Below are 24357 nucleotides of genomic sequence, written 5' to 3' on the forward strand. Positions count from 1 at the left end.
CAGCTCTGTCGTGCCGGAGTCACTGGGCCTGGACTTATCCACCCACTATAAAAAACTAGAAAACTGGAAAAAATATACAAAACAACTGTTTTGGGATACTGGGGCACAGACAGCTCAGGACTAACAGAGGGAAGACGAAAGAAGGGACCCCTGTGACCACCCAGCTCTCTGCCTGGAGGCTGTTTCTTGAACCAGAGGACAAGAGGGAACCAGGTAGGGCATGGCATCCTCCCCAGGTTAAGAGACAGTGATGTGAGAGGCAGAAGAGCGTAGCAGAGGGGAGAGAGCTATGCAGAACAAGACCTCAGGAGAGCTGCATAGAGGTGCCTTTGACTCTTGGACTAAATACGAAGCCATGTAGACGGAGAGGAAATTTCACAAGGTTGGGCAAAAAATGACCAGGTTGCTGTAAGCTAAACATTCCCAGGGCTGGGAGACATTCGAGTTCTGGCCAGGTGGAGATTCCTTGTGGAACACCCAGGTATGCAGTGGGGACACCGAAAGCATCATGCCTTATTAGCGGAACTGAAATTGCCCTAGAGTGAAGGCATAAACCTGCTTGAAGTTCAAGAACAAGCCTCAAAGAGATCACGCTGGTCCGCAAGTGAGCCAACTGCCTGCCAAAGCAAAGTATAACACTCTTTGTAGAAAGAGAAGAAAACCCAGCCCTCAACAACATAAAATCGACAAATGTGACCGGTCATGAGAAGAAGCTGGGAAATGTGACCCAGGGCCAGAAGAAAAATCAGTCAGTAGCAACAGACCCAGAAATGAGATCAATGGTGAAACTAGCAGACGAGGACTTTAAAACAGCCGATGTAAATATATTTAAGTATTCAGAGGAAAGCATGAACATAAGTAGGAGCGTTAGAGAAGGCATGGGAAGAAACCAAATGGAAATTATAGAAATGAAAATGGAAATTTCTGAAATAAAAAATTCCCTGAGGGCTTCCCTGGTGGCGCAGTGGTTGAGAGTCCACCTGCCGATGCAGGGGACGCGGGTTCGTGCCCCCGTCCGGGAAGATCCCACGTGCCGCGGAGCGGCTGGGCCCGTGAGCCGTGGCCGCTGAGCCTGCACGTCCGGAGCCTGTGCTCTGCAGTGGGAGAGGCCACAACAGTGAGAGGCCCGCGTACCACAGGAAAAAAAAAAAAAATTCCTTGAAAGGAATTAGCAGTAGATAATATATTACAGAGGAAAAGGTGGGTGAACCTGAAAACATAACAGTAGAAACTATTCAAACTAAAGCAATGACAGGAAAAAAGACTGAAAAATATGAAAAGAGACTCAGTGATCTGTGGATATAAAGTTTTCTGTCTAGATTGGGAGCGGGGAAGACTGAAAGTTTTTGAAGAAATAATGGCTGGAAAATGTTCACATTTGATGAAAACTATAGACTCATCTCAGTGAATCCCAAGCAGAATAAACACAGCAAAAACCTACCAACCTCATCATAGTCAAAATTCTGCGTGATAAGAAGAAGACCTTAAAAGCAGTAAGCGGGGAACAAAACAACCCAGTATGTAAAATGGAACAGAAGAATGACTGCAGACTTCTCATCTGAAACACTGTGAACCACAAGATGATAGAACAGCGTCTTTAAAGAGCTGAAAGAAAAAAAATCTATCAAACAGGTCTATACCAAGCCTCCCTGACACAACAACTTTCAGAAATGAAGGCATGACTGCCAAATGCTATTGCATTTCTTTTGGGAGTGATGAAAAATGTCCTCACGTTGATTGTGGGGATTTGATTGTACATTCACAACTCTGAATACACTGAAAACCATTGAATTGCACACATTGAATGGTATGTGAATGTTATAGAGCACGTGAATAAAATAATGTCAGTAAAGCTGTCACACACACAAAATGAAGGCGAAACACTTTTGCAGACACACGAAAGCTAGGAGGATTTGTTGCCAGCAGACCCGCCCTATAGAAAAGTGAAGAAAAATAATATCAAAAGACGTCAAGAAAATGAAAAAGCAAGCCATCAGCGTAATAGAGGATATATATCTGGTGAAACAGGTATCTACAATATATAAAGAACTTCTACAACTCGATAATAAGAAGACCAAAAAAACTATTAACAATGAGCAAAGGAGTTTAGCAGATACTCCACAAAAATGTATGTAAATGACCAATAAACAAATGAAATGATTACATTAACATCACTAGTCATCAGGGGAATTCCAATTAAAACTCGTTGAAATACTATCCAATGTCCTCTAGAATGACTCACAGTAAGAAGATGGATAGTGTCAAGTGTTGGTGAGGATACAGAGTGAAAGGAACTGTCACAGGTCTCTGGTGGGAAGGCAAAGTGGTACAACCTCTACAGAAAGCAGTTTGGTAGTCTCTTGTGAAGTTAGACACACAGATAGCACGTGGCCCAGCAATTCCACTCCTAGGTATTTACCCAGGAGAAGCAAAAGCACACGTCCACACAGACTTGTCAGCAAACGTTCTTAGCAGCTTTATTTGTAACAGTCCCAAACTGGAAAGAATCCAGATGTCCTTGGACATGAACAGCTCATCCGTGCAAAGGAGCAGCATTTGACGATCAAAAAGAACAAACCAGTGGCGTGTGCATCCGTGCGAGTGAATCTCAACAAGAACACGCAGCAGAACGAGACATCCAAGACTGTGCACCGTGTGATTCCACTTACATGCAGTTCCAGAAAATCAAGTCAGATCCATGGCACAGAATGCCGATCGCAGCCGCCTGGGGCCGGGGTGGGGGGATGAGTGTGGACGGTCACAGCAGGCTTTTTACAGTGGACAGAAATGTCCCATACCATGACTGTGGTCCTGGTTACATGAGTGTGTACATTTGTCAACATATACTTCAATGAAGTTGAATTAATAAAATAATAGCTACCATTCATTCAGCCCCTCCTGGGTCCCAGGCATAATGCTAGAACTTTCCACGCTACAGGTCAGATGCACGGATGGATGAATAACAGCCTGAGACACAGATGTCCTTAGTCCCATTTTACAAGTGAGAAACAGGAACTCGGAGAGGTTAAGCAGCTTGCTCTGGGTTACACAGCCGGAGATTCTCTCCGAGCGCATCCAGGGATGGCAAGGGACTCCCGCTGTGGCCCAAGACCCCCCATTACCAAGGCGGCTGCAAGACAGCAGGCGGGAGAGAGGTAGACCCCAGCACTAACCACGCATGATGCAGCGCACGGCGTCAGGTAGCTGCCAGGGCAGCTGAAGGACGGAGAGCGGCAGGACCATCTTGCAAGTCTTGGGACGGGGGTCAGCTCAGCTTATATAGGTCCTTGCTCCCTAAGAGCTGAGACTGGCTGGCTGGGGCCCTGCTGAATCCGCCTAGGGCCCTGAACGCCAGCCCCACAAAGTGGGGGGCTTTGGCGGGGCTTTTTCAGGGGAAGGCTTGGCAGCCTCATGGGTCAGAAAGCTCTTCTGGTCGCAGAGTCGGGGCTGGACTGGAGCCGGCATGACCCAGGCAGGCTCCGAGAGGAGGCCCTGCAGGGGAAGGCGTCTGAGCTAGGCCTCCAGGGGGACCTTCAGTTATTGACGTGTTCACGTACTTGCTCATTCTTTCACTGACAGTGACCTGTCGAGCACCTGGCTGTGCCTGGCCTTGTCCAGTCCCGAAGGAGGCAGGGGGGACACGACGAAGGCTTAAGCCAGAGGACGGGGCGTGCCCTGGTCCAGATAATTCAGAGACTGCTGCCCGCAGGGCTCAGGTTCTCTTGCCGGGCTGAACTGGGGGAGGAGGTGGCCCAGTGGCAGTAGGTGGCCTGACCCTAGCTCACCAGAGGCAGGCACCCGATCCACCTCTGTCACCAGAGGGGAAGTTCCGGGGCTGAAGCAGGTGGGCCGGCTCTGCTGCCCCCACCGGCCTCGCTTGGGCAGCCCAGGGCCGTAACTTCACCTTGCCCCAGGGCTGGGACTAGGGTGCGGCCGGTGGATTATTCGCTTTGGATGCAGAGTTTAAGGGGAGGCCAAAAAAGTGATCAAGGTAAATGATATTTTAATGTGATATTTTAAAAATTGGAATTAATGCAAAAAACAAATCCATGATGAAAAAAATTCCAGACTTTAAAGACGGAATCCAGCATACAGTCTTGCATGCTCCTAGCGGCACTGCTTTCTGAGAGACCCAGGTAGGCAAATCACGGCGCCTTGGAGCCAGACAGGTCTTGGTTTGAGTCTGGTTCTGACGGGCAGCAGCCGTGTGGCCTTGGAAAAGTCAACTATCCTCTCTGAACTTCAATTTTCTCACCCATAGAGAAAAACGAAGCAAAGACCAACCTGGGCAAGCATCTTAATGGTGATAGATGAGGCAGGCATTAAGGAATCTGTCATAGAACCTGGCCTGGCACCTAGTAGATGCTCAGTAAACGGTGCTGTTGCCATGAGTATTGAACTGACAAAGCATCCTGGGCGGTCAGAGGAGGCAGGGTTGGATGGAGGAGGCCAATGGCTGGGACTGCCCAGTTGATCGCCATGTGCAAGCACTGGCCGGCCCCCACTGCTACGGCCCACTGCACCGTGATTCTGCCTGCCGGTGCCGTTGAGGAAACGAAGGCTAAGACGGCCCAGCGGGGCCAGCGGGGCCACGGCAGCACCTGCATGCAGACACCCAGCGTCCTGGGCCTGTGGTCCCCGGGGAGGTGACGGCATGGTGTCTAGGATGGGGCTCCCCCCACCCAGGAGAAGAGCCAGGAGGTGGTCCTGGCTGGTAATGCGCTGTCTTATTTCAGGTTGCCCTTCCCGCCCGGGGACCGAGTGACCTTCAACGGCAAGGAATGCATGTGCCAGAAGTGCTCCCTGCCCACATCAGCGGGCAGCAGCGTGCCCCTGTCCCAGGGCCTCTGGAGTAAGTGGACGCAGAGCGGCGTGGCGGAGGGGGCTTGGCAGTGCTGGGTGGCAGGCCTGACACCACTGGGACCAGAAGTAGTGGAAGCGAATAACTGTGGATGAACACAACGAAGGGAACCAGGGCCAAGCGTCTCTGGGGTACTCCTGCCTCTAAGCCTTTGCTCAGCCTGTGCCCTCCCCCCTTCGTGCCACTCCATCTTTCAGCCCGGCTCTAGCCCACCTCCTCCAGGAAGCCTTCTGGCCTCCTTCTGGGCTTCTCCCTCCAGCACCCACACTCAGCTCCCCACAGTTATTTCCAGGGCATCCGGGAGCCCTTCAGGAGAGCCACTAGGAGAACAGTGACCTCTGGGCTCCTGTGGTCTGGGGCTCTTGGATTACCTGTTCCGTCCCCTGGGAGCTGGGCCAGGGTGCATATGCAGTGGGTGCTCAATACATGCTTCTTGAATGAAGAAGGGGGTTGTTAGTGAAAACGAACCAGTAGCAGGGGCATGTCAGGAGCTTGTGGATGTGGGGCAGAGAGAGAGGTGGGAGCAGAAAGGCACTGGCCTTTCCCTGTGGGTGGCTCTTCCAGGACCAGAGATGGGACACAGGGACGGGGAGGGAGCCCAGCGCCCCAGGACTGCTCCCACCAGGCTCCCACTGCAGAAACGGGGTGTTCAGAGCCCACCCTGTGTGCAAGGTGGCTGTGGTGTCCCCAGTGCCAGGGCCACGTGTCCTGGGACAGAGGAGAGGTTTGTACTGACTTCCAGAGCCAGCCCCTGGCTCTCCTCACTCTCCTGTCCTCTCCCGCTTCCTTGTCCGCGACACTGAAAGTCTGTACAGAGGAGACTGCACATCCTCCCAGGAGCCGAGTGTTGGCTTCAGGGACTGGTAACAATTTTATCTGGGAAATGAGGCGAAGCCTTCATCCCTTGGGGAGGCAAGCTCACGGCAGTCACAGTTGGCTGTTGCTTTGGGGTCTGCTAGGAGAGTTCTCCATTCAAAACTTTCTCTCCAGCTGAGATCTGGATTGATTAAATTTCTGAGAATTTGCTTCAACAAACAGCCCTATTATCATTAAGCCTGAAATAGTAATCAAAAACCACAGCAAAATTTGAAAAGGCGGGGATTAGTTTGAAGAGTTTGTCCAGAGCTTCCTGGCAGCCAAAGTAAAAAGGGAAATATGCCCAATCACAGACTCATTGTCTGAGACTTTTTTGAGATTTTTTTAAATGTCATGGGCAGAAAGGCTGCCCTCTCCAGATGGAAATTTATTTTAAAATATCAAATTGGTGTTTTCAAAGAACAAATGCTGCCCTCACCCCCAGATGGGTCTGTAACCCACCCCTTCTATAACCTATCCCTTCTCGCAGTCCATGGTGATAATCCCCAGCTTAGAACCGTTTTTGTGCCTGGAAGGCATTAAACATTCATCACCAGCTCTTGGCTTCTGTGTGGATGTCTGCATTGTCTTCCCAGCTCCCACCTCCTTTTGTCCCCAGAGCAGCCTGGCCAGGCAGGAGTCCCTCCCTCCTTCTGCAGGAGCATAAGTGCCCTGAGCCTGGTGGAGAGCAGCGGAAGTGCTGGGTGCCCAGTGTCCAGCTAGGGAGGGGTGGGGCTGAGGTTTGAGCCAAGACCTTTAAAGTCCAAAGCAGGGGAGCCCACCCTGCTGTGACCAGAGGCTTTCTGAAGAGGTGGCCTTTGTTCTGAAACCTAAAACACAGGTTTCCGTTAAGTAGGCATTGAGGGAAGGGCACTGCATGAGCTGGGCCCAACTGCCACCCCCGTGTGAGTGGACAAGGTGGGTGCTGTGTGGGAGCAGGGAATGGAAGTGAAGAAACCAGGCGGCAAAGCCATGCCAGGGAGCTCCAGCTGCATCCTGGAGGCAACGAGGAGCCATAGATGGCTGTTGAGGGAGGTAGTGCCGAGGTGGGTTGGGAGCATGCTAGGAATGTGAGCCTGCGCAGCGTGGTCTGCCCTGCAGGTGGTGGCAGCTGGGGGAGGGACGCGGCCCTTCTTGCATAGAGAGGAAAGCTGCAGATGGCCACCTTTGGGGGCCGCCTTCCCTGGGGGAAGCAGAGAGTGGCCAGCTGCTCCCGTGGAAGTCAGGCTTGGTCCCAGGGACCTGAGCTTCCCTCTTCCGCTCATTGGCCTGAGCCTGTTGCTTAGCAACAGGATCAGCGCTTCTTGCTGGATGCCCACGCCTTCCCCGGGGAGGGGTGCACCACTCCTTCTGGGTGGCCAGCTCCTCCGCCGCACCTGAGCTTTCCACGTCGCTTCTGCCCTGGACTGCCTCCCTGACTGCCCTGGGGGGAGGGTCTCCTCCCGGAGAGCCCGCTGGGCGCCCATCCAGGCTCCCCTTTTCCAGGCTCCTCCCAGACCCTCCAGCTCTGAACCGGTTGCTGGTTGGAGCCGGTCACAGGGCATCCCTCAGAGAGGCCCAGCGCCACTCCAATCAGGGTGCAGCTCTGAGCCCGGCTGTGAGGAATAGACCCTGCCACTCACCACCTGGGTGCCCTGGGCACACTGTGTCCCCTCTCCGGGCCTTGGGAGTGGATGTGGGGTCAGCAGTGGGTGTGGGCAGTGGCCCGGAGGGGCAGCCTGGTGTCGCAGCAGCCAGGAGCTGGGAATGTGGGACCTTGGACTGGGGCAGCCCTGTCCAAGCTGAGGAGCCCCCGTGACCCGTTCTTGGGCTCGACTCCACCTGCCGGGGCCCAGCCCATCCAGGACGGGGTCACACCGGGAACCTGGGATCACACTCGGAGCCAGGATCAGGAGGCCCACTAAAGTCAGGAGGGAAGGGGCAGGGCCCTGGCATCCAAGGCCTCTGCTGGCTGTGTGCCCATGAGGGGCCGTCCTGTGGGTGGGGCGGGTCCTCAGGCCTTCGGACGTGCATCCACCTGGGCTGTGGCCCTTGGAGCCTCTGTGTCTTCCGCCCATGTGGGGTTGCACTGTCCATGTGATCAGGGGTGGGTGACGGGATCAGAGCCCCGGTCCCTCTTCCGGAAATGGGGTGAGCCTTTCTTGTGGCAAGGCTGAGGTTAAATGAGGGGGTGATGTGGAAAGATGAGGAGGGGCTGGGCCCCATGGGGGGAGCAGGCATGCAGGCTGCCTTGTGGGGTGCAGTGGCTGCCTTGTGGGGTGCATCTGCCTTGTCCCCCAGGAACCAATGTCCCTCCTGGCCGCCACTCCCCGCCCCCCAGCCACTGCGTTGCAGTCAGGGGGTCGAGTCGCCAGTTCAGTGCAGAGCCCAGTGGGCGGGATGCACTTGAACCTTTTTTTCTCTCCCAGCAGATGCTCGCAGCCCCTCCTGCTTGGCCCAGGCTCCTTAGAGAAACCGCAAGCCAAGCCCGTAACGTCTCAGGCATTTTAAAGTTAGAGCCCAGTCGGTTCCTTGCCATCAAAGGTCAATCTCAGATTCGACCCAGACCCCCCTCCACTCCCAGTTAGATCTGAGGAGGACAGTGGGCGAGGGAGTCTGATCCTGCACCCCACTCCCAGCCCGAGTCCACAGCTGGGGCTCAGAGAGGCCCCCGACACGTCCTGGGTCCCATGCGAGTTAGTGGCAGAGCCGGGCCTTTGAACCCATGACTGCGTGTGCTAGAGGAGGGGGCACTTGAGGGGAAACAAGGAAACTTTTTGGAAGGTTCTAGAAGGGTCATGCTGGGGAAGGGGCCCAGGTCCATTCTGTGGCTGTGATGGCAGAGCCAGGCCCAGGGTGCGAGGATGAGTGGATGGCAGGCGTTGGCCCTTCCAGGCCAAAGTGTGCCCCCCTTTTGCCCCCGGGCAGTGGGGACACACTCCCTCAAGGACGTCTGCGCGTTGACAGCTGTTGTCGAGTGGATTCATCACAGAAGATTCACCTGTCGTTTGCAAAGCCCTGCGAAGCTATGCTGAGCTCCAGATGTGTTTAGAAAATGATGATTGCCGTTTCCATGACAACAGTCCTCGCACCTGGCCCTGGCCTCCACGTTCACGGCTCACTATTTGTGAGACTCTACCCCGAGTCTATGGGGACAAGGAGGCGGTGTGGAGGTGCGGACCACGTCCCCCCTCGGCGGCAGGTGGCACGTTTGCCCGGAGCCTCGGACCCTGCCCTGGGGGAAGGCACACTGCTGATATAGGAAGAGGCAGAGCGGAGGGCTTCCTGCAGGGAATCGGCCCCTCACGAGGTGTCCCCCTCGAGACAATAGCGGTAATAGTTTGAGCGTTCAGCTCATGTGTGCGTATTCATTCCTCAAACGCGTCCTTCACACCACAGGCCTGTCTCTGTTAGCTCATGACAGCTGCGTGAGGCTGGTACTGTTACTAGCCCCATAAAATGCATCCCTGTCTTAGTGGGCACAGAGACGTGAAGTGACTCGGTCACTGTCACACAGCTGGTGGGGACAGCCTGGCTCCAAGGTCCGTGTTTCCAGCCACTGCCATGCCCTGCCTCTCCCCAGGCCCGGCATGGTCTGGGCTGCTCCTTTGCTTTGCCCGTCTATGAAGACCTGGACCGAGGCTCCGAGCAGGCTTTCTCGACTTCAGCGCTGTTGACATTTGGGGCCTGACGATTCTTTGTGGTGGGGGCCGACCTGTGCCCTGGAGGGTTTTGAGCAACATTCCTGGCCTCCGGGCCCCTGGGGCACGACCCCCACCTTCCACGCCCAGTTGGAAGGACCAGAATTGTCTCCAGACACAGCCCAAAGCCCCCAACAGCAAAATGGCCCTGGTCAAGAGGCGCTGGCACAGAGCATACCGTGTGTGCCTGCGGTCACCCGCTAGGTGAGGGCCCAGAGTCAAAGCTGCACGGATCCAGCACTGGAAGGCGGTGTCGGCCCTGCTCTGCTGGGGACGGACTGAGGGGGCGGGAGGGGAGGGGTCTTGATGTCTCCTGAACTTGAGGAGGGAGCTTCCTCTTGGCTCCGATGCATTCAGGCGTTCGTTCACTGAGCTCTTCTCTGCCGCCAGCCTGGCTGGGCTCCAGGATCCTGAGATGGCTGGGAGGTCCCCTCTTCCCTCCCAGCCCTGGACCTTGGGGTTCGAGCCTGTTCTTCGGGTCTTTTCCAAAGTTGCCAGTGGATTTGACGGTGTGGTAAATTAAGAAATCTAGAGTTTGACCAACAGTTCTGTAGATATTAAATATTTTTTATTCTTAAAGATAACGTGATGCTGGGCTCTGCCCAGAAGGAGAGCAAATCCCTGTCAGAGCAGAGTCTGGCGAGCCCGCCGTGCGTCGGGCGTGGCCCGGCAGCGTCGGCATCTAGACGTGCGGGCTCTGCTGTCTTCATATGAGATCCGTCATTGAATGTGACTGCCCCGCCCCACCCCCCGGCTGGAAACAGGGCTCCACACGGAGAGGAAAGAGGCTTGTCCAGTGTGACCCCGAGGAGTAGGGCCAGGATTGGAGCCAGGCTGCTGGACCTTGGGCCCCATTCTTTCATCTAGGGTGGGGGGGTCCCTGCCTGGCTGAGCCCAGGAAATGCTGAGTCCCTCAGGGCACCCCCTGCTCGCCTCTCCTCATCAGGGCCCTTTGGGGTCCCCAAGGCCCCACCCTTGTCATGTCCCCAACACACACAGATATACACAGAAATACTAGACACACACACACAGACACGCAGAGATGGATAGACCTACATACAGACATACACACATTTATGCACAGACACAGACACACTTACACAGACACACACACACAGAGACACATACACATGCATACACACAACACATCACACACACAGGCACTAACACACGCATACATAGATACACTCATGCACACACACCCCTGCACACAGTCACATACAGATATACCTGTCTGCACACAGACATGTCACACAAAGATACAAGTGCACATAATCAGACACAACACATGCACATAAGACACACGTGTATGTACTCGATACAGATATGTGCACACACACGCACACCCCAGGCAGGTCATGCTGCCTGTCTCTGCCCCTGACGTTGCCTGGCCTGCTCCACCCCCTGGTCCTTCAGCACACGTGGCACTGACTGTGGGAGCCCCCGGTGTGGCTGCCCATGGCTGGAGGGGTCGGGAGGCAGCAGGGCCATGTACTGAGCACCTGAGACCCTGGGGGGGGCTTAATCAGGGACGGGCATGGCTGGAGGGGCAGCAGGGAGACCGGTCAGGGGCCCAGACCAGGCTGGGGGCCATGGGAGGGAGAGCTCCCATCACCGGGGATGAAGGCGCTTCCTAGGGCCTGGCTCCGACCTGGGCTGAGGCCAGGAGCACAAGCGCGGGTGGTCAATGTCCTATGTCCGGGATGTGGCACGGCTGGCCACAGAAGGAGCTCAGAAGCCGGGGCCGGAGGGCTTCCTGGGAGGGGCACCCTGGCAGGCGAGCGCTCAGAGGACAGGCATCGGGGCTCCAACCTCTCTAAAGCGGCACCTTTCCTGGTGGGGGGGCACAATTAGGTTCAAAGTCCACCTGCCAACAGAGCAGGACAGGCGAGGCCACCCAGAGCTCCTGCCATCATGGCACCCTGCTGCCCGGGCCATGCTTGGGGCAGTGCCCACTGCAGGGTGCCCCTGTGCAAGTCCACATCTGCTTCTGCAGGCCTGGACGCCCATCTCTGGAAGGTGGGGCCTCTGTCTAGTTCATCCTGGTATCCCAGGCGCGCGGCCCAGGCTGCACGCAGTCGGCGCTCGATGCGCGCTCACACTGGCCGTCGTGTAACGGCTGCGGCTGGACGGTTCCGTCTGTCCCGTCCCCAGGCCCGCTCTCACTGCCCCTGGGGTGTCTGAAGTCCCAGCGGTGCAGGGCCGCCACCCTGCGCCTCTCGCCCACACCCACGAGGATGACGGCTGTGCTCCGTTCTTTCTTCCAGGTTGCAAGGGCTGCGGAGTGGAGATCAAAAATGGCCAGTCCCTGGTGGCCCTGGAGAAACACTGGCATCTGGGCTGTTTCAAGTGCAAGACGTGCGGGAAACAACTGAACGCGGAGTATATCAGCAAGTGAGTGGGCGGGGCTCGCTGACCTGTCACCTGGGGGCGGGGCAGGGCTCGTCCTGTGCCCACCCTCCTGCCAGCTGCTCCCGCCTGTGCCAGGGGAAGAGCCCCGGCCGGGCCCCTCTCCCTACCAGCCTTGCTTCCTCAGTGTGGTTTGCAGAGACTCCCATGCTCTTTCTGTTCACTGGGACAGAGACTTTAGCGCTCCCGCCTTTGACCTTGTAAAACACCTCTCCACACCGCCCCTGGTGTCACCCTCGCCCGTGGAATTCACCCCTCTTGCTGGTGCCTGCATCCCCTGCAGAATGCAAAGTGGACGTCAGCCGAGGCCGTCAGCAGAGCAAGGAAGAGAGGGCTGACCGGGCTCGGGTGTCACGGGTGTGACAGCACAGCCCTGTCTTCTGCCGCGGGGCCATCGGCAGCTCCCGCTGGCCGACACAGGGTCCCTGATGTGTGCTCAGGATGCAGCGGTGGCTGGTTTGGGGTGCGGGGGGAGCACCGTTATCCAGAGTCAGTGGGGAGGGAGCTTCTGGGGATCGGGCCCTGAGCAGAGGCAGCTGGTCTGCCAGGTGCATTCTAATCCCTGGAGGTGAGGAAACTGAGTCAGGTGAGCCGCCAGACAGCACCGGGGAGGGAAGGGTTACAGGCTGAGCTCAAAGGAGCAGCTTCTCTGAGTGCAGAGCGGCTCCCTCCTGCCAGTTAGGGGCTTTTCTGGCAACTTCTATCAAAGACTGTGCTAGTTCTTGACGCTCTGAGGGAATAGAACCATCACAGGAATTGACTGGGGTAAAAAACTGCTGCAATAAAACTTCAGAGAATAAAACCCGCACACATACACGTGTGCACACGCATGTGCCCGCGAGAGCGGGTGTACACTGGGGGAATCCGAACCGGGTCGCCGCGTGTGCCGGTGTCAATTTCCTGGTGGACCTTGTACTCTAATTCTGTAAGATGTGAGCCTTGGGGAAACCTGGGGAAGGCCGTCCTGGTTTCTCTGTCCCGTTTCTTACAACTGTGTTTGGATCCGCAATTATCTCAAAATCAAACATTGCCAGTGAGAGTCCCCACATCAAGATGAGCCTCTGTCCAGGCTGGGTCAGGCTTGCGGGGGGGCGGTTTCTGGCTGCTTGGGCCAGGACCTGTTGCCTCTGTCATAGTAAAGGGAAGGGGTGAGTGACATGCCAAGGCAGCCTTGGGGACAGAGCACTTAAAATAAAATGATGCCCAGCCCCCAGAGCACTGCAGCCCCTCTCACCCACACAGCGTGTATGTTACTTAGCAGCCTCTGGAACAGCCCGGAATTCGTGATGAGGGCGTGGTGGTGTTGCCATGGAGACGTTATCTTTGAACCTTCTGGATTTGCTGCATGTACAGCCTTTTTTGGGGAGAGGTTGGGGCCCTGAGGTCAGGGCATTTGAAGGTGGACCCTAAGGGCCCAATATACATGTCCCCTCCCCTGTGAAAGAAAGGGCTGCTTCTGAGGCTGCAGAGAAACACCGGGACCTCACCCCTCCTGCCGTCATCTGTGTGACCCAGACAAGGTCCTGAGCTTTGAGGAAAAGAGGGCGCCGCTAGCTGCAGTCTCCCAACAGCTTGAGAAATCTCACCTTCTGTTAGCAGCTGAGCAAAAATCAAAACCAAACTGGGGCTAACACGGCAACTTCAGCAGTGCGGGGTTGGGGGCGGGGGGGAGGATGACGCACCAGAGTAACGCCCCCGACCCTGCACCCCCCGTGCCAGTCGCCTCCACATCCAAGTCCCATTGGGCTGGACCTGGGGCCAGGGGGACAGCCCCGGTTGGCGATGACAATGACAGTGGCCTCAGCCACCGGGTGCCAGGTGCCGGCCATACCTTGTCTTCCTTAGACCTTGCACTTAGCGATCCCACTTTACAGCCAGGAAGCTGAGGCCCGGACAGGTTAAGTGGCAGCTGGGACTCTGGGCGTTTGAGTGCAAGCCTGTTCGCTCACCACTGCCCAGCAGGAAACACTGGCACCACCTCCGACACCGTCACTGCCACTCGTCCCGTGGCGTTGACCCCATAGTGATAATTAATGAGCTCCGACCGCAGTCCAGATACTGTCCAGGCCTTGTGTCTGCGTTGTCTTCCGTCCACCACCTGCAAACCAGCTTCTCCTTACAGTTCAGTGAAGGGGGCTCGGCATTTAAGCAGCCCGCCCACGGCTGCCCAGATATTCATGAGCAGTGCCCACGAGGTGTCCCGCTCGTCCCAATTTCCCAAAGCCACAAGCCACGCACGTGGCGCGTAGTAAGCCCGCCATTGCTGTGCGCGGGGAGCGTGGACGCGTCGCTCCTTCCTGCGCAGCCTGATGCCCCTCGCCCCTCGGATTTCGAGAGCAGGAAGCTCCCGGCCACGCCCGGGAGGGTGAGGGTCGGTCCCAAGGCACACCTGCCACTTGGCATCTTGTCACCCTCAGACCTGGTCTCCAACGTGGGCGGCTTTGTCACAGCCCCTTGTCGGCTCACGTTTTTCTCCAGCGCCCCAGACCCCTTTCAGAACGAGCAGGAAGCCACCCAATGCATAAATAGACTATTTCCCACCCTGGATGTTAAACATCTGACAGAATGAACTGGAAGGAAGAGCCACGTCTGCGGAAACGTCTTTTATTTCCCAGACGCAGCTTTGATTCCTTGGGCTCAGCCTTTGGAGCCCTCCACCAGCCCTCGCTTGCCCCCTGGGCAGGCGGCCCCACCTCTTGCACCTCAGTTTGTCCACCTGTGAAATGGGACGATCTTTGTGGTATTTCTCTTGGGGCTGCCCTGATGACCGAGGGGCCGTGCTGGTGCCCGTAAGTGCCCCATACACGCTGTTCAAGGGCTGTGCTGTTACCCAGAGTAGGAGGAAGTGGGCGTTTGCCCCTTGGACGTGGCCGCTCTCGTTGGCGAGGACTCTGAGGGCTTGGGGGTCCTGGGGGTGCCCCCGCCGTCCTGACTGCCGGCTCTGTTGCAGGGATGGGCTGCCCTACTGTGAGGCCGACTATCACAGCAAGTTCGGGATCCGCTGCGATGGCTGTGAGAAGTACATCACGGGGCACGTGCTGGAGGTAAGGAGGCCAGCCTGGAGGCTGCAAGCATGACACTCGCCCGCTCTAAGTTCTTCTCTGGGCACTGGGGTCTGCCCGCCCCCTAGGAGTTAACAGAGAGGATAAGAAGGTGCCTCTCGTGGCGTCTGTGGTGTATGTTTGTGCAGGAACCCGCACCCCTGAGCCTCTTCCTCCCAGCTCTGCCAGAGGACACCTTCCAGGGTCTGCCCAGTGAGTGCCACCTCCTCCAGGAATATTTCCCTGCAACACTCTCTCACCTGTGCCCTTTACACGTTGACAGAGAGGTGGGAAGAACTTGCGATCCTGGTTCAGCCCTTTGGCATCTAGATGGGAAATCTGAGGCTTGGCGGGTTGCAAAGGGAGCCTGGGAGGCAGGGCTGGGTCCACAGAGGCGGACAGGTCACCCAGCGATTTCAGGTTGGCGCATTTCTGGGGTGCTGACAGGTGCGTTTCTTGGTCTGGGTGGTAGTTACACGGGTGTGTCCCTTTGTGAAAATAACACGTGTTATGCACTTTACTACATTTGTTCAGTAAGATCAATTCCATGGGGTGAACAGGACCAAACCCACCCCCCTGATGCTCTGGCCCAGCCTGCCCCTCCACCCCACTCTGCAGCCCCTCCTGGGCTCTGCACTGGGGCGGGTGGATGGGCCATCCCTCAACGAGCATATGGTCTGTTGGGGAGGGCAGAGGTAACCAGAGGACCTGGGGGGTGGGGAGGGGGCAGAGCAGTGGGAGAGGAGGGGCCCTGACCCAGCCAAGGGGCTTGGGAGCCTTTTCCAAGGAGGTCACAGAAGCAGCCTCTGGGGGTGGGAAGACAGGTTGGGGTCTGAGGCCGCAGGGCCCAGGCCACCCTCCCAGACAAGGGCTTCTGAACCCTGGAAAGCCTGGGTCGGATTTGCATACTAGAGAGCTCCCTCAGGCTGCCGCTGAGGCTGGACTTGAGGCCGGAGGCCGGGAGCCCAGCCGTAGCGAGCTCAGAATGCCTTGGTGAATTGCACGTTGAGCACTGAGCTGCTTTTCTTGAAATTACACTTGACATCAGAGCTGCAGGGAGAGAGTTGCCCCAGGGCCTCAGCTCCAGGTAGCGGGGAGGGGAAGGGGGTGGCCACACCCACCCAGGGGCAGTGAGGCCCTCCCCACCATCTCCCCATTTCCCAGATGCCACAGGGGGAATGGTCCCAGGCTCTGTGCAGAGCTGTGCCCTTCTACGCCCAGAGGCCCCTGCGGGGGGGCTGTGATTACATCCTCATTGACTGTAGAGAGTTTGCAAAGCACAAATAAGGGGGGAAGTCACTGACATGCGATCATATTTAGCTGAACTTTTTGGCTGGATTCCTTCCAGTTCTTTCTCTCTCCACATGTCAGAGTTGGCATCAAACCATTTATACATTATATCCTGATTTTTTTCAACTCCCATGTCCTATTTAATAGGTCCCTATGTTTTTGTTTTGTGTTTTATGGGTCTTTTTGTAAACAGCCTTATTGGAATATAGTTCACATACCACGCAATTCACACGTGTAAAGTGTGTGATTCGGTGGTTTTTAGTATCTTCACAGAGCTGTGCACCCATCGCCACAGTCCATTTTAGGACGTTCTCATCACCTCGAGAAGAAGCCTGTACCCCTTAGCTGTTCCTCCCCTACACCCTGAGCCCGTGGCAGCCACCAATCTACTTTGGTCTCTGTAGAGTTCCCTGTTCTGGACGCGTCATATAAATGGAATCATCCACTACGTGGGGTCCTCTGGGATTGAATCTGTCTCACAAGATAACATTTCCAGGTGCATCGCACATAAGAGTGTTTCAGTGTTGCATCGTATTTCATTGTAGGACTAGACCAGAATGTTTTAGGCTGATCATTCATTGTTGGACATAGCACCGTTTTCCACTTTTGTACTACGATAAATAACACTGAGATGAACATCTTTTTTTATTGCATTTCTAGTTTTCCTTAAGATTCATTCACAGAAGTGTAGAAACTGAGCCAACAACCATGAACTTTGTAAGGGTTCTTGACACATAAATTGCTTTCCAGAAAGTTTATTCTGATTTACATGCTTATCAACAGAGCACGATCTTTCCCATCTCCCACCCTGGGTGTAATCTTTATGAAATCCTATGTCAAGTTGATAGGGGAGAACGTGGGGCCTCGCTATTGTTTGCTTCCCTCCCACCCCTAGTTGTGCCGGGTCTTCTTTGTCATTTTTAGCCAATCAGAGTTCTTGCATTTCAGTTATCTTCCGTCAGCATCGCCTCTTTCTACACTGGGGGCTCCATGTCTTTCTGACGGAGTTGGGCGGGTGGTCACGTGATGAGACTGTTGACATCTCGCCTGCTGAACATCTTATATGTTTTTCTGGGGTGCTGATCACGCCTCATGTTTCTACCCCCATCCTCCGAACGTGCACGAAGGATGAGTCCTGCCCCCATACCCCACGGTGACGTCTCACCTGGCCCTCCTGTCTCTCCAGGGCTCTCTCCTCACCCAGACCCTGCTGCAGACCCTGCTCTGGGGGAGTCTGGGCAGCCGCCACCTCCGGCAGCAGCACTGAGGCTTCTGGAGGATCCCCCGGCCAGGGCCCCACCTGCCGCAGTGCCTGGCAGTTCAAGCCTGTTTCTCTCTGTTCCCCCAAAAGACTGTTCCAGACCTTCCTTGCTCTCCTGGGCTGCTGCCCTCCCACCCCAGCCGGCCAGCCACAATGACCTTGTCTAAGACTTAACAGAGAGAGGGTCAGACGTCACTCAGGGCTGTCTGCGAAGCTTCTACCCCACCCGCTCCTGCCCTTCCTGACGGAGGCTCTGTCTCTCCTCCCAGCCACAGCCCCCAACCCTGTGCTCCGGTCCGAACCCCGCCTGCCTCCTCTGGAGCCTTACCCTGCCATCTCCTTTCCTCCCTGGGGGCCGCAAGGCATCCTGCTGGTGGCTTGTCGAAACAGCTCAAGTCGCCCCCGTTTAAAGAGACTAGAAACCTGTCACCCTCACCTGTCCAGGTCCACCAGCCAGTGCACTGTCTCTTCAAGCCGCTCCCCAGAGCGCCGGCCCCTCCCGCCCTGCTTGGTACCCTCACTCTGTGGGCTCGTGTCTGTGTGTCTGGGAGAGCGCGTGCCGGGCTATCGGCCACACGCAGGGCCGAGCCCACTCGAGCCCAGGAGGCCCAGCCGGGCTCCCGGTGCCTGTTCTTGGCCCGACCGCCTGGCATCCCCCTGCGTAGATGTTGCTTTGTGCTCTGTTTCACGCCACGCTGTGATACCTGATGGCCTTAGCGGGGAGCATCTTAGGCTCCGTGGGCTGAGCAGTTGTCGCTGCAGGTGTGTGACTGTAGCCTGGCCCGCTTCCGGCACCCTTTGGGGTGGGCGGGACACGCCAGCCCCGGCCCTGGCGGCCCGGTCACCAGAACCTCCTCGGGGATCCGAGGGGTCGTGTCTGCGGAGTGTCCCCCAGCTCAGCGCCGGCCACGAGGTAGCTGGTGGGGGCTGGAGGATAAAGAGCCTCCCGGGGAAGATGAATGCTTTTGTTTTCGCCCCTGCGGGCGGCGAGCTCCGCGGTGTGTAGCAGTTGAGTCAGCGGGACCTGCACAGCTCTGAGATTCCTCCCCAGCGAGGCGGCAGCTGCGGGCAGGCGGGCGGGGACAAGCCGACTCCACAGAAGGGAGCAGCCACCGTGCTGGCACCACCTGGGCTCGGCCCAGAGCGTGCTGGCACCCAGCTGGGCGTGCAGTGGGCTCTTGAGGGGCGGCAGGTGGCAGGGGACAGGACCTGAAAAAGAAAGAGAAGGATCCAGACCGCTAGCTGGAGGGTGAGGGCATCTCTGTGCCCCCGCTCTCTGCCCCTGTCCTCACGGTCACACTGCCTGTTCCTGCTAGCCTGTCCCGGGAGCGGGGCTAGACAGGGGCCGAGGGGCCGACTGCTCCGACTGGGCTGTGGTGCCCGGACCCCGTGCAGGTAGGAAGCTCTCTGGGCCGATGGGGAGGCCAAACTGGCGGCAGGTGGGTGGGATTGCAGGGAGCGGGGCAGATCAGCCAGGTGCAAGGCCCCCAAGGCACCTGCCACCCCACCCGGCTTTGCCTCCTAAGGTGTTTCCTCTCTGCAGCCTGAGTAGGGGAGCAGCCCGGGCCTCTTCCCCGCCCGTGCGGGAGCCCTCAATCTGTGTCGCGTCTGCATGCACCGGGCCCGGTGCCATCTTATGCTGGGCGCCCGCCCGTGAAATGTGCATTTGGTGGTAGTGCAGTTCCCCTCACTCCCTCTGTCACTCTAAATATTTAACATCCTCCACTGCATGTTGTCTCGCATCCTGAGTGTCTGGGGTGTCTGTCCTGATGAGCCAGCTCCATGCCGGGTCTGGGTGTGGGAGCGTCCTGGGTCCGGTGGGGACCTGGGAGGGGCTGACACAAGCCCCCTCCCCGTCGCGGGGTTGGCTGGCTGGCTGGGGCGGGGGAGGGGGGGTGGGGGGGGCAGGGCAAGGAGCAGAGGTAGGGGGCTGGGAGCAGCCCTGCTGCAGTGCTGGCTCCTGGGGATGGAGTCTCTCCACAGAGAGAGCTGGAAGGTGGCTTTGCATTGCCAGGGGACGGTGGTCTAAGGAGATCAACCAGCCCAGGGCTGGACGAGCGGAGGGGGTGTTGAGTGAGAGGGGGTCCCTGGCTGAGTCCCTGCCATCACGTTGTTCTCTACTGGTTCTCACAGTGTTAGCAGGAACAGGTGGGCGGGGGCGGGGAATGGGGTGCGTCTTGGCCAGCCCCATCCTCCTTATAACCCTGGCGGGGCCTCTGTCTGAGCCCCACCTGCCTCCTGCAGCCTGGCTGTCTCCATGGTAACGAGAAGTCCAGGGTCCCCCTGGGACCACTAATTAATCCCTCCCTCCCTTTGTTCCTTCCTCTGTGCTTCCCTCCCTCCCTCCCTCCTTCTTCCCTTCCTTCCCTTCTCCATCCACTACTCACCTTCCTGAAGGCTCACTGTGTCCCAGCCTGGCCTGGGGGCGGAGTTCCCGTGAGGACGGAGGCAGGGGTGCCCCTGCCTGACCTGGAGGAGCCCTGGAGGGGGGGGGGTGGCCAACTGATATTTTCTCCATTTCAAATGGACCCTCTCCTGCGGCTCCCCACGCTGCTGCGTTTATTTCTTCCTCTCTTCTTTTCTCCTTGGCACTTCCTCTTCACCCTCCTAAGCCAGCAGGACTTTTATCAGTGGGAGAAAACAAACCCTGAGTTCCGAACAAATAAAGGCGTTCCCTAAGGACAGAGGTGAAGTCAGCTTCCCAAGACCCCAGCTTCTCGCTCCCTTTTTAAAACTTAATGAACGTGTTTATTTTAAAAACACTCTCAGAGGGAATACCTGTTTATCCTAAAAGAAAAATCATCCATAATGCATGTCATCACCCAGAAAAACTACCGTTAGCATTTAGACGTCATCCTTTTGGATCATGTGCACACACACAGACACACGGACACACACGAAGACACACACAGACACACGGACACACACAAAGACACACAGACACAGAAATACTCACAAACTTACACACATAGACACAGACACACACAGAGATACACACGGATACAGACACAAATACACAGATACACACACATAGAGACACACACAGGGACACAAAAATACACACGCATACATACACAGACTCACACACACAGAGGCACACAGAGACACACGCGGACTCGCCTTCAGCCTGATGCCACGCCCCTGCTCAGCACCCAGCAAGGATCAGTGTGTTCTGTCCTTGTCCTTAACCATTGGTCCGTCAGCACATTCCCAGGCATCGGGGTTGAAGAAGCCCGGCAAGGGCGCCACACCGATGTCCTCACTGCAGGACTTCTCAGAGCCTTGATAGCTGACGTGCCCAGAGGTGGAGTATGTTACTTCTCTGCTCCCACACTCACTGGTCAGAAGCCCCCTGTCCTCTAGGACCCCGTTATGCATGCCTGGTGGGTACTGTTTTCTCGTTCAGAACATCTTTATGGGACAGCCCCTCTGCGTGCAGCTCTGCTCTAGGGCCTGGGACAGCAGAGAACGAGGGGACAAGGCTTAGTCCTGGAGCAGTCACCCGAGTCCTGGAGCTGGGGGAGAGAGAGGAACAGAGCCCAAACACAGTCAGGGAGCCACGCCAGCCTCCATGTGGTCCCCCAAGACCCCGAGCCCAGAGCGAGCCTGTCCCGAGGCCTGTGGCATCAGCGATGGGGAGGGGGCAGGGCTGAGTCAGGGGTTCTGGGGAGGGTCTTTGCTGACATGGCACAGAGCTGGGAGGGCTGCCAGATGCTCCCCCCTCCCCCGACTGCATCCTTCCTGCTACAGATCTTGATTAGCTTCTCGGTAAATTTCATTTGATCCGTGCACTCTGGAGAGCAGGCCTTTCAAGATCCGGTTCCAGTTCTGGTCATTCACGAAGGAGACTAAAGCTTCAAACTGGGGGCTGTGCCAGGAGCAGCCACTGGGAGCTGGCTGGGCTGGGGGATGTGTGCCCTGCAGCGGGGACCCAGGGGAGGGCCCAAAAGCAGGCGGAGGCACAGCCGCTTCTCCAGGGAATGGAAGAGGCCATGGATGGCTTTAGGGAGGAAAAGGGGGTGCCTGCTTCCGATGGGGTAGGGGAGGTCCATCCCTCCGTGCTTCCCACAGCTGGGGGAGGGAGGAGGGGTTGGCTGCTTGTCTCTGCAGGGAGGGGAGGGAGTTTCTGCAGCCCAGAGACACTGCCACATCTCCACGGTGCCAGGCCGGTCCCTAATGTCCACGGTAGGGCCGTGCTCAGTGCCCTCCACTCTGCCTGGGTACCGCTGAGGAACAGCGCTCGCTCTGTGCCCCCGGAGGCTGCGTTCCTAACGAGCCTGGTCCTGTCTGATTAAAGATGACAGCCGCTTGTCAGAAGGCACAAGACGTCGTTTTCAAACCACACACCGCAAAATCTCATGGGCTTTTGATACACTTTTAAAATCTGCGCCATCTTGAGTCCCACCTGGCTAAGGGGCTGCGCTGCCTCCCGGGCTGGGGGCTGGGGTGACGGCACAGATGACTGAGGCCCTTCTAGGACAGTTGTACGGAGGAAAGGGCTCTGACGGAGCAGGGACTGCTGCTGGGTTCCGATCACGTGGAACGCCCCGGCCACCGTGGCCACTGTGAGACAGAGCAGAGCAGCAGTGGGGGTTGATGCAAGGGGTGAGGACACTTTTATTTTGGACTTCACGAGCCTGTCTCAGTCGGCTTGGGCTGCTATGCTATGAACTGCGAGGCTTAAACAACGGCTGTAGAGGCTGGAAGTCCGAGATCAAGGTGCCAGTGCACTGGGTTCCTGGCTTGGAGAGTGTCACCTTCTCCCTGTGTCCTCCCGTGGCAGAGAGCTCTGCTGTCTCATCTTGTAAGGACACGAGTGTCCTTATAAGACATCCTGGGGGCCCCACGTGGCTTTTCATGGCTGAATAATCTGCCGTTGTGTTTATCACACTCACATTTGGACATTTGGGCTGGTTCCACCTTCTGGCTACTGGGAATAATGCTGCTGTGAAGATTTATGTACGCGTTATCGTGTGGACCCAGGTTTTTATCTCTTTTGTTCTCTTCCTTTTTCCTAAATACCTAGGAGTGGAATCGCTGGGTTGTATGGTAGTTCTGTGTTTAACTTTTGGAGGCACTGACAGTGTTTTCCACAGTGGCTGCACCGTTTTACGTCCCCACCACCGATGTGCAAGGGTTCCAATTTCTCCGTATCCTCATTAGCACTTGTTATTTTCCCTTTTGTTTTGTTTTAATTACAGTCGCCCTCGTGGGTGTGAGGTGGTGTCTCATTGTCGTTTGGATTTGCCTTTCCTGAATGACAGTGATGCTGAGCATCTCTGATTTGCTTCTTGGCCGTTCCTGTGTCTTCTTTGGGAAAAAAATGTCCGTCCAAGCCGTTTGCCTATTTTTTAACTGAACTGTTTGTCTTTTTGTTGTTGAGCTGTAAGAGCTCTTTATATATTCTGATCCTAAACCCTTATCAGATCTGTGATTTGCAAATATTGTCTCCCATTCTATAGTTAGCCTTTTCACTTTCTTGATAACGTCCTTTGATGCACAAAAGTTGTCAATTTTTATGAAGTCCAACTTATCTATTGTGTTGTTGCGGCTCACGCTTTCTGTGTCATATCCGAAAATCCACTGCCAAATCTGGGGTCAGCAAAATATACCCATGTTTTCTTCTGTGGTTTTATACTTCTGTGGGAAAACTCTCTTACTGGCATGTAACACACAGAGGAGTCCATGAATCTCACACACTGGACACACCCAAGCCACCAGCACCCAGACCAAGAAAACACATGCCCCGCACCCCAGACAGCCCCCTGGGGACCCCAAGGCAGCCACCACCCTGACTCTGACCGTATAGATTCATTTGCCTCGTTTAGAACTTTGTAAAAATGGAATCGGCTCCGCAGTGTCTGGTTTCCTTCCTCAGCCTTGAGTCTGTTCTAGGCCTCCAAGTTGATTGCTCAGGGTGTGGGATTTGGGGGTGCGTGGGCATGGGGTGCACACCACAGAGTCAGGGACCACCCCCCCCCCCCGGCTGGGGACAGAGGCCACAAAGGCCAGACTCCTGGGCGCCAAGCCTGGCTCCACCCCCTCCTGCTGTGTGACCTTGCTCAGCTTCCTCCACCTCTCTGTGCCCTGGTGGAAACAAAGGTGGTCATGAACCTCACAGGCTGTCACAGGATGAAGGCCAGTCAGTGTGTGAAGCGGCTTCTTGCCTCTCCCTGTAGAAATAAGCTGTATCCCCGTCGCTGCTGTTTTGGGAGACCAGGGGCGTTTGCCAGCTGCTGGGTTGGGGGGTGCTTTCCAGAGGGAAGAGTGTGGATGCTGGGCCGGCCCCTGGCGGTGGCCGCAGAGCTGTTTCTCTGCTCAGCCTTAATTCTCATTGGTCGGGCTGGGGTTTCAAGCCTGTCCTCTTACAGACTGTCCCCACGGCTTTCTCTCTCCACCTGACTCACGTGTAGACATGCCGTGTAGACGTGCCGTGTAGACAACAGTGTGTGCTTTCTCCCCCAAGTGGCTGTCACAGAACTCCTGCTGTCTGATGTCATGAGGGTGGGTTGTCCCCCCGACCCAGAGTGAAGGGGGTGCCTGCCTGAGGAAGGCGTGAGGACAGGTCAGAGGTCACAATGTTTAAAGCACGTGAGTCCTCAGTTGACACCTGGGACCTGATAGCAGGTGGTTTCTATTAAAGCTACAGCGCTGTTCCAATCCCCTGTTGGTACCTCAAGGACGGAGCTGCTCTGACCGCTCGGCATTTTAAGGCTGAAATGGCAGCTTCACCCTCACTCTGCCTGGGCCCAGTGCTGCAATGTGACCTGCTCCCCAGATAGATTCCTGAGACTAGGGGTTCCTGCAATGGCCCCGTGCCAGGCCCTGCCCTCGAAGGCTCACTGTCTAGCGGGGAAGACTCACCCGAAATAATTGTCAAACCCTGTGAAAACGGGGCTGTGGGAGCCCAGAGCAGGGAAGCAATCGGGGGAAGCTTCCAAGAGGAGGTGGCGTTGGAGA

The 24357-nt window shown here is 56.5% G+C and overlaps 1 protein-coding gene across 1 annotated transcript in view; it reads left to right on the forward strand.

The window, feature by feature from the left end:
- Positions 1 to 24357, forward strand: part of ABLIM2 (actin binding LIM protein family member 2) — a 149997-nt gene that overhangs the window by 51322 nt on the left and 74318 nt on the right. Inside the window, 3 exon segments of the mRNA XM_089911458.1 lie at positions 4737 to 4852; positions 11664 to 11790; positions 14756 to 14849. Of these exon segments, the coding sequence (XP_089767584.1) occupies positions 4737 to 4852; positions 11664 to 11790; positions 14756 to 14849 (337 nt within the window).

This window comes from Delphinapterus leucas, chromosome 5, assembly GCF_059928025.1.
Source record: "Delphinapterus leucas isolate spDelLeu-1000000601 "Yukka" chromosome 5, BTC_Dleu_Yukka2, whole genome shotgun sequence".
Lineage (NCBI taxonomy): Eukaryota > Metazoa > Chordata > Mammalia > Artiodactyla > Monodontidae > Delphinapterus > Delphinapterus leucas.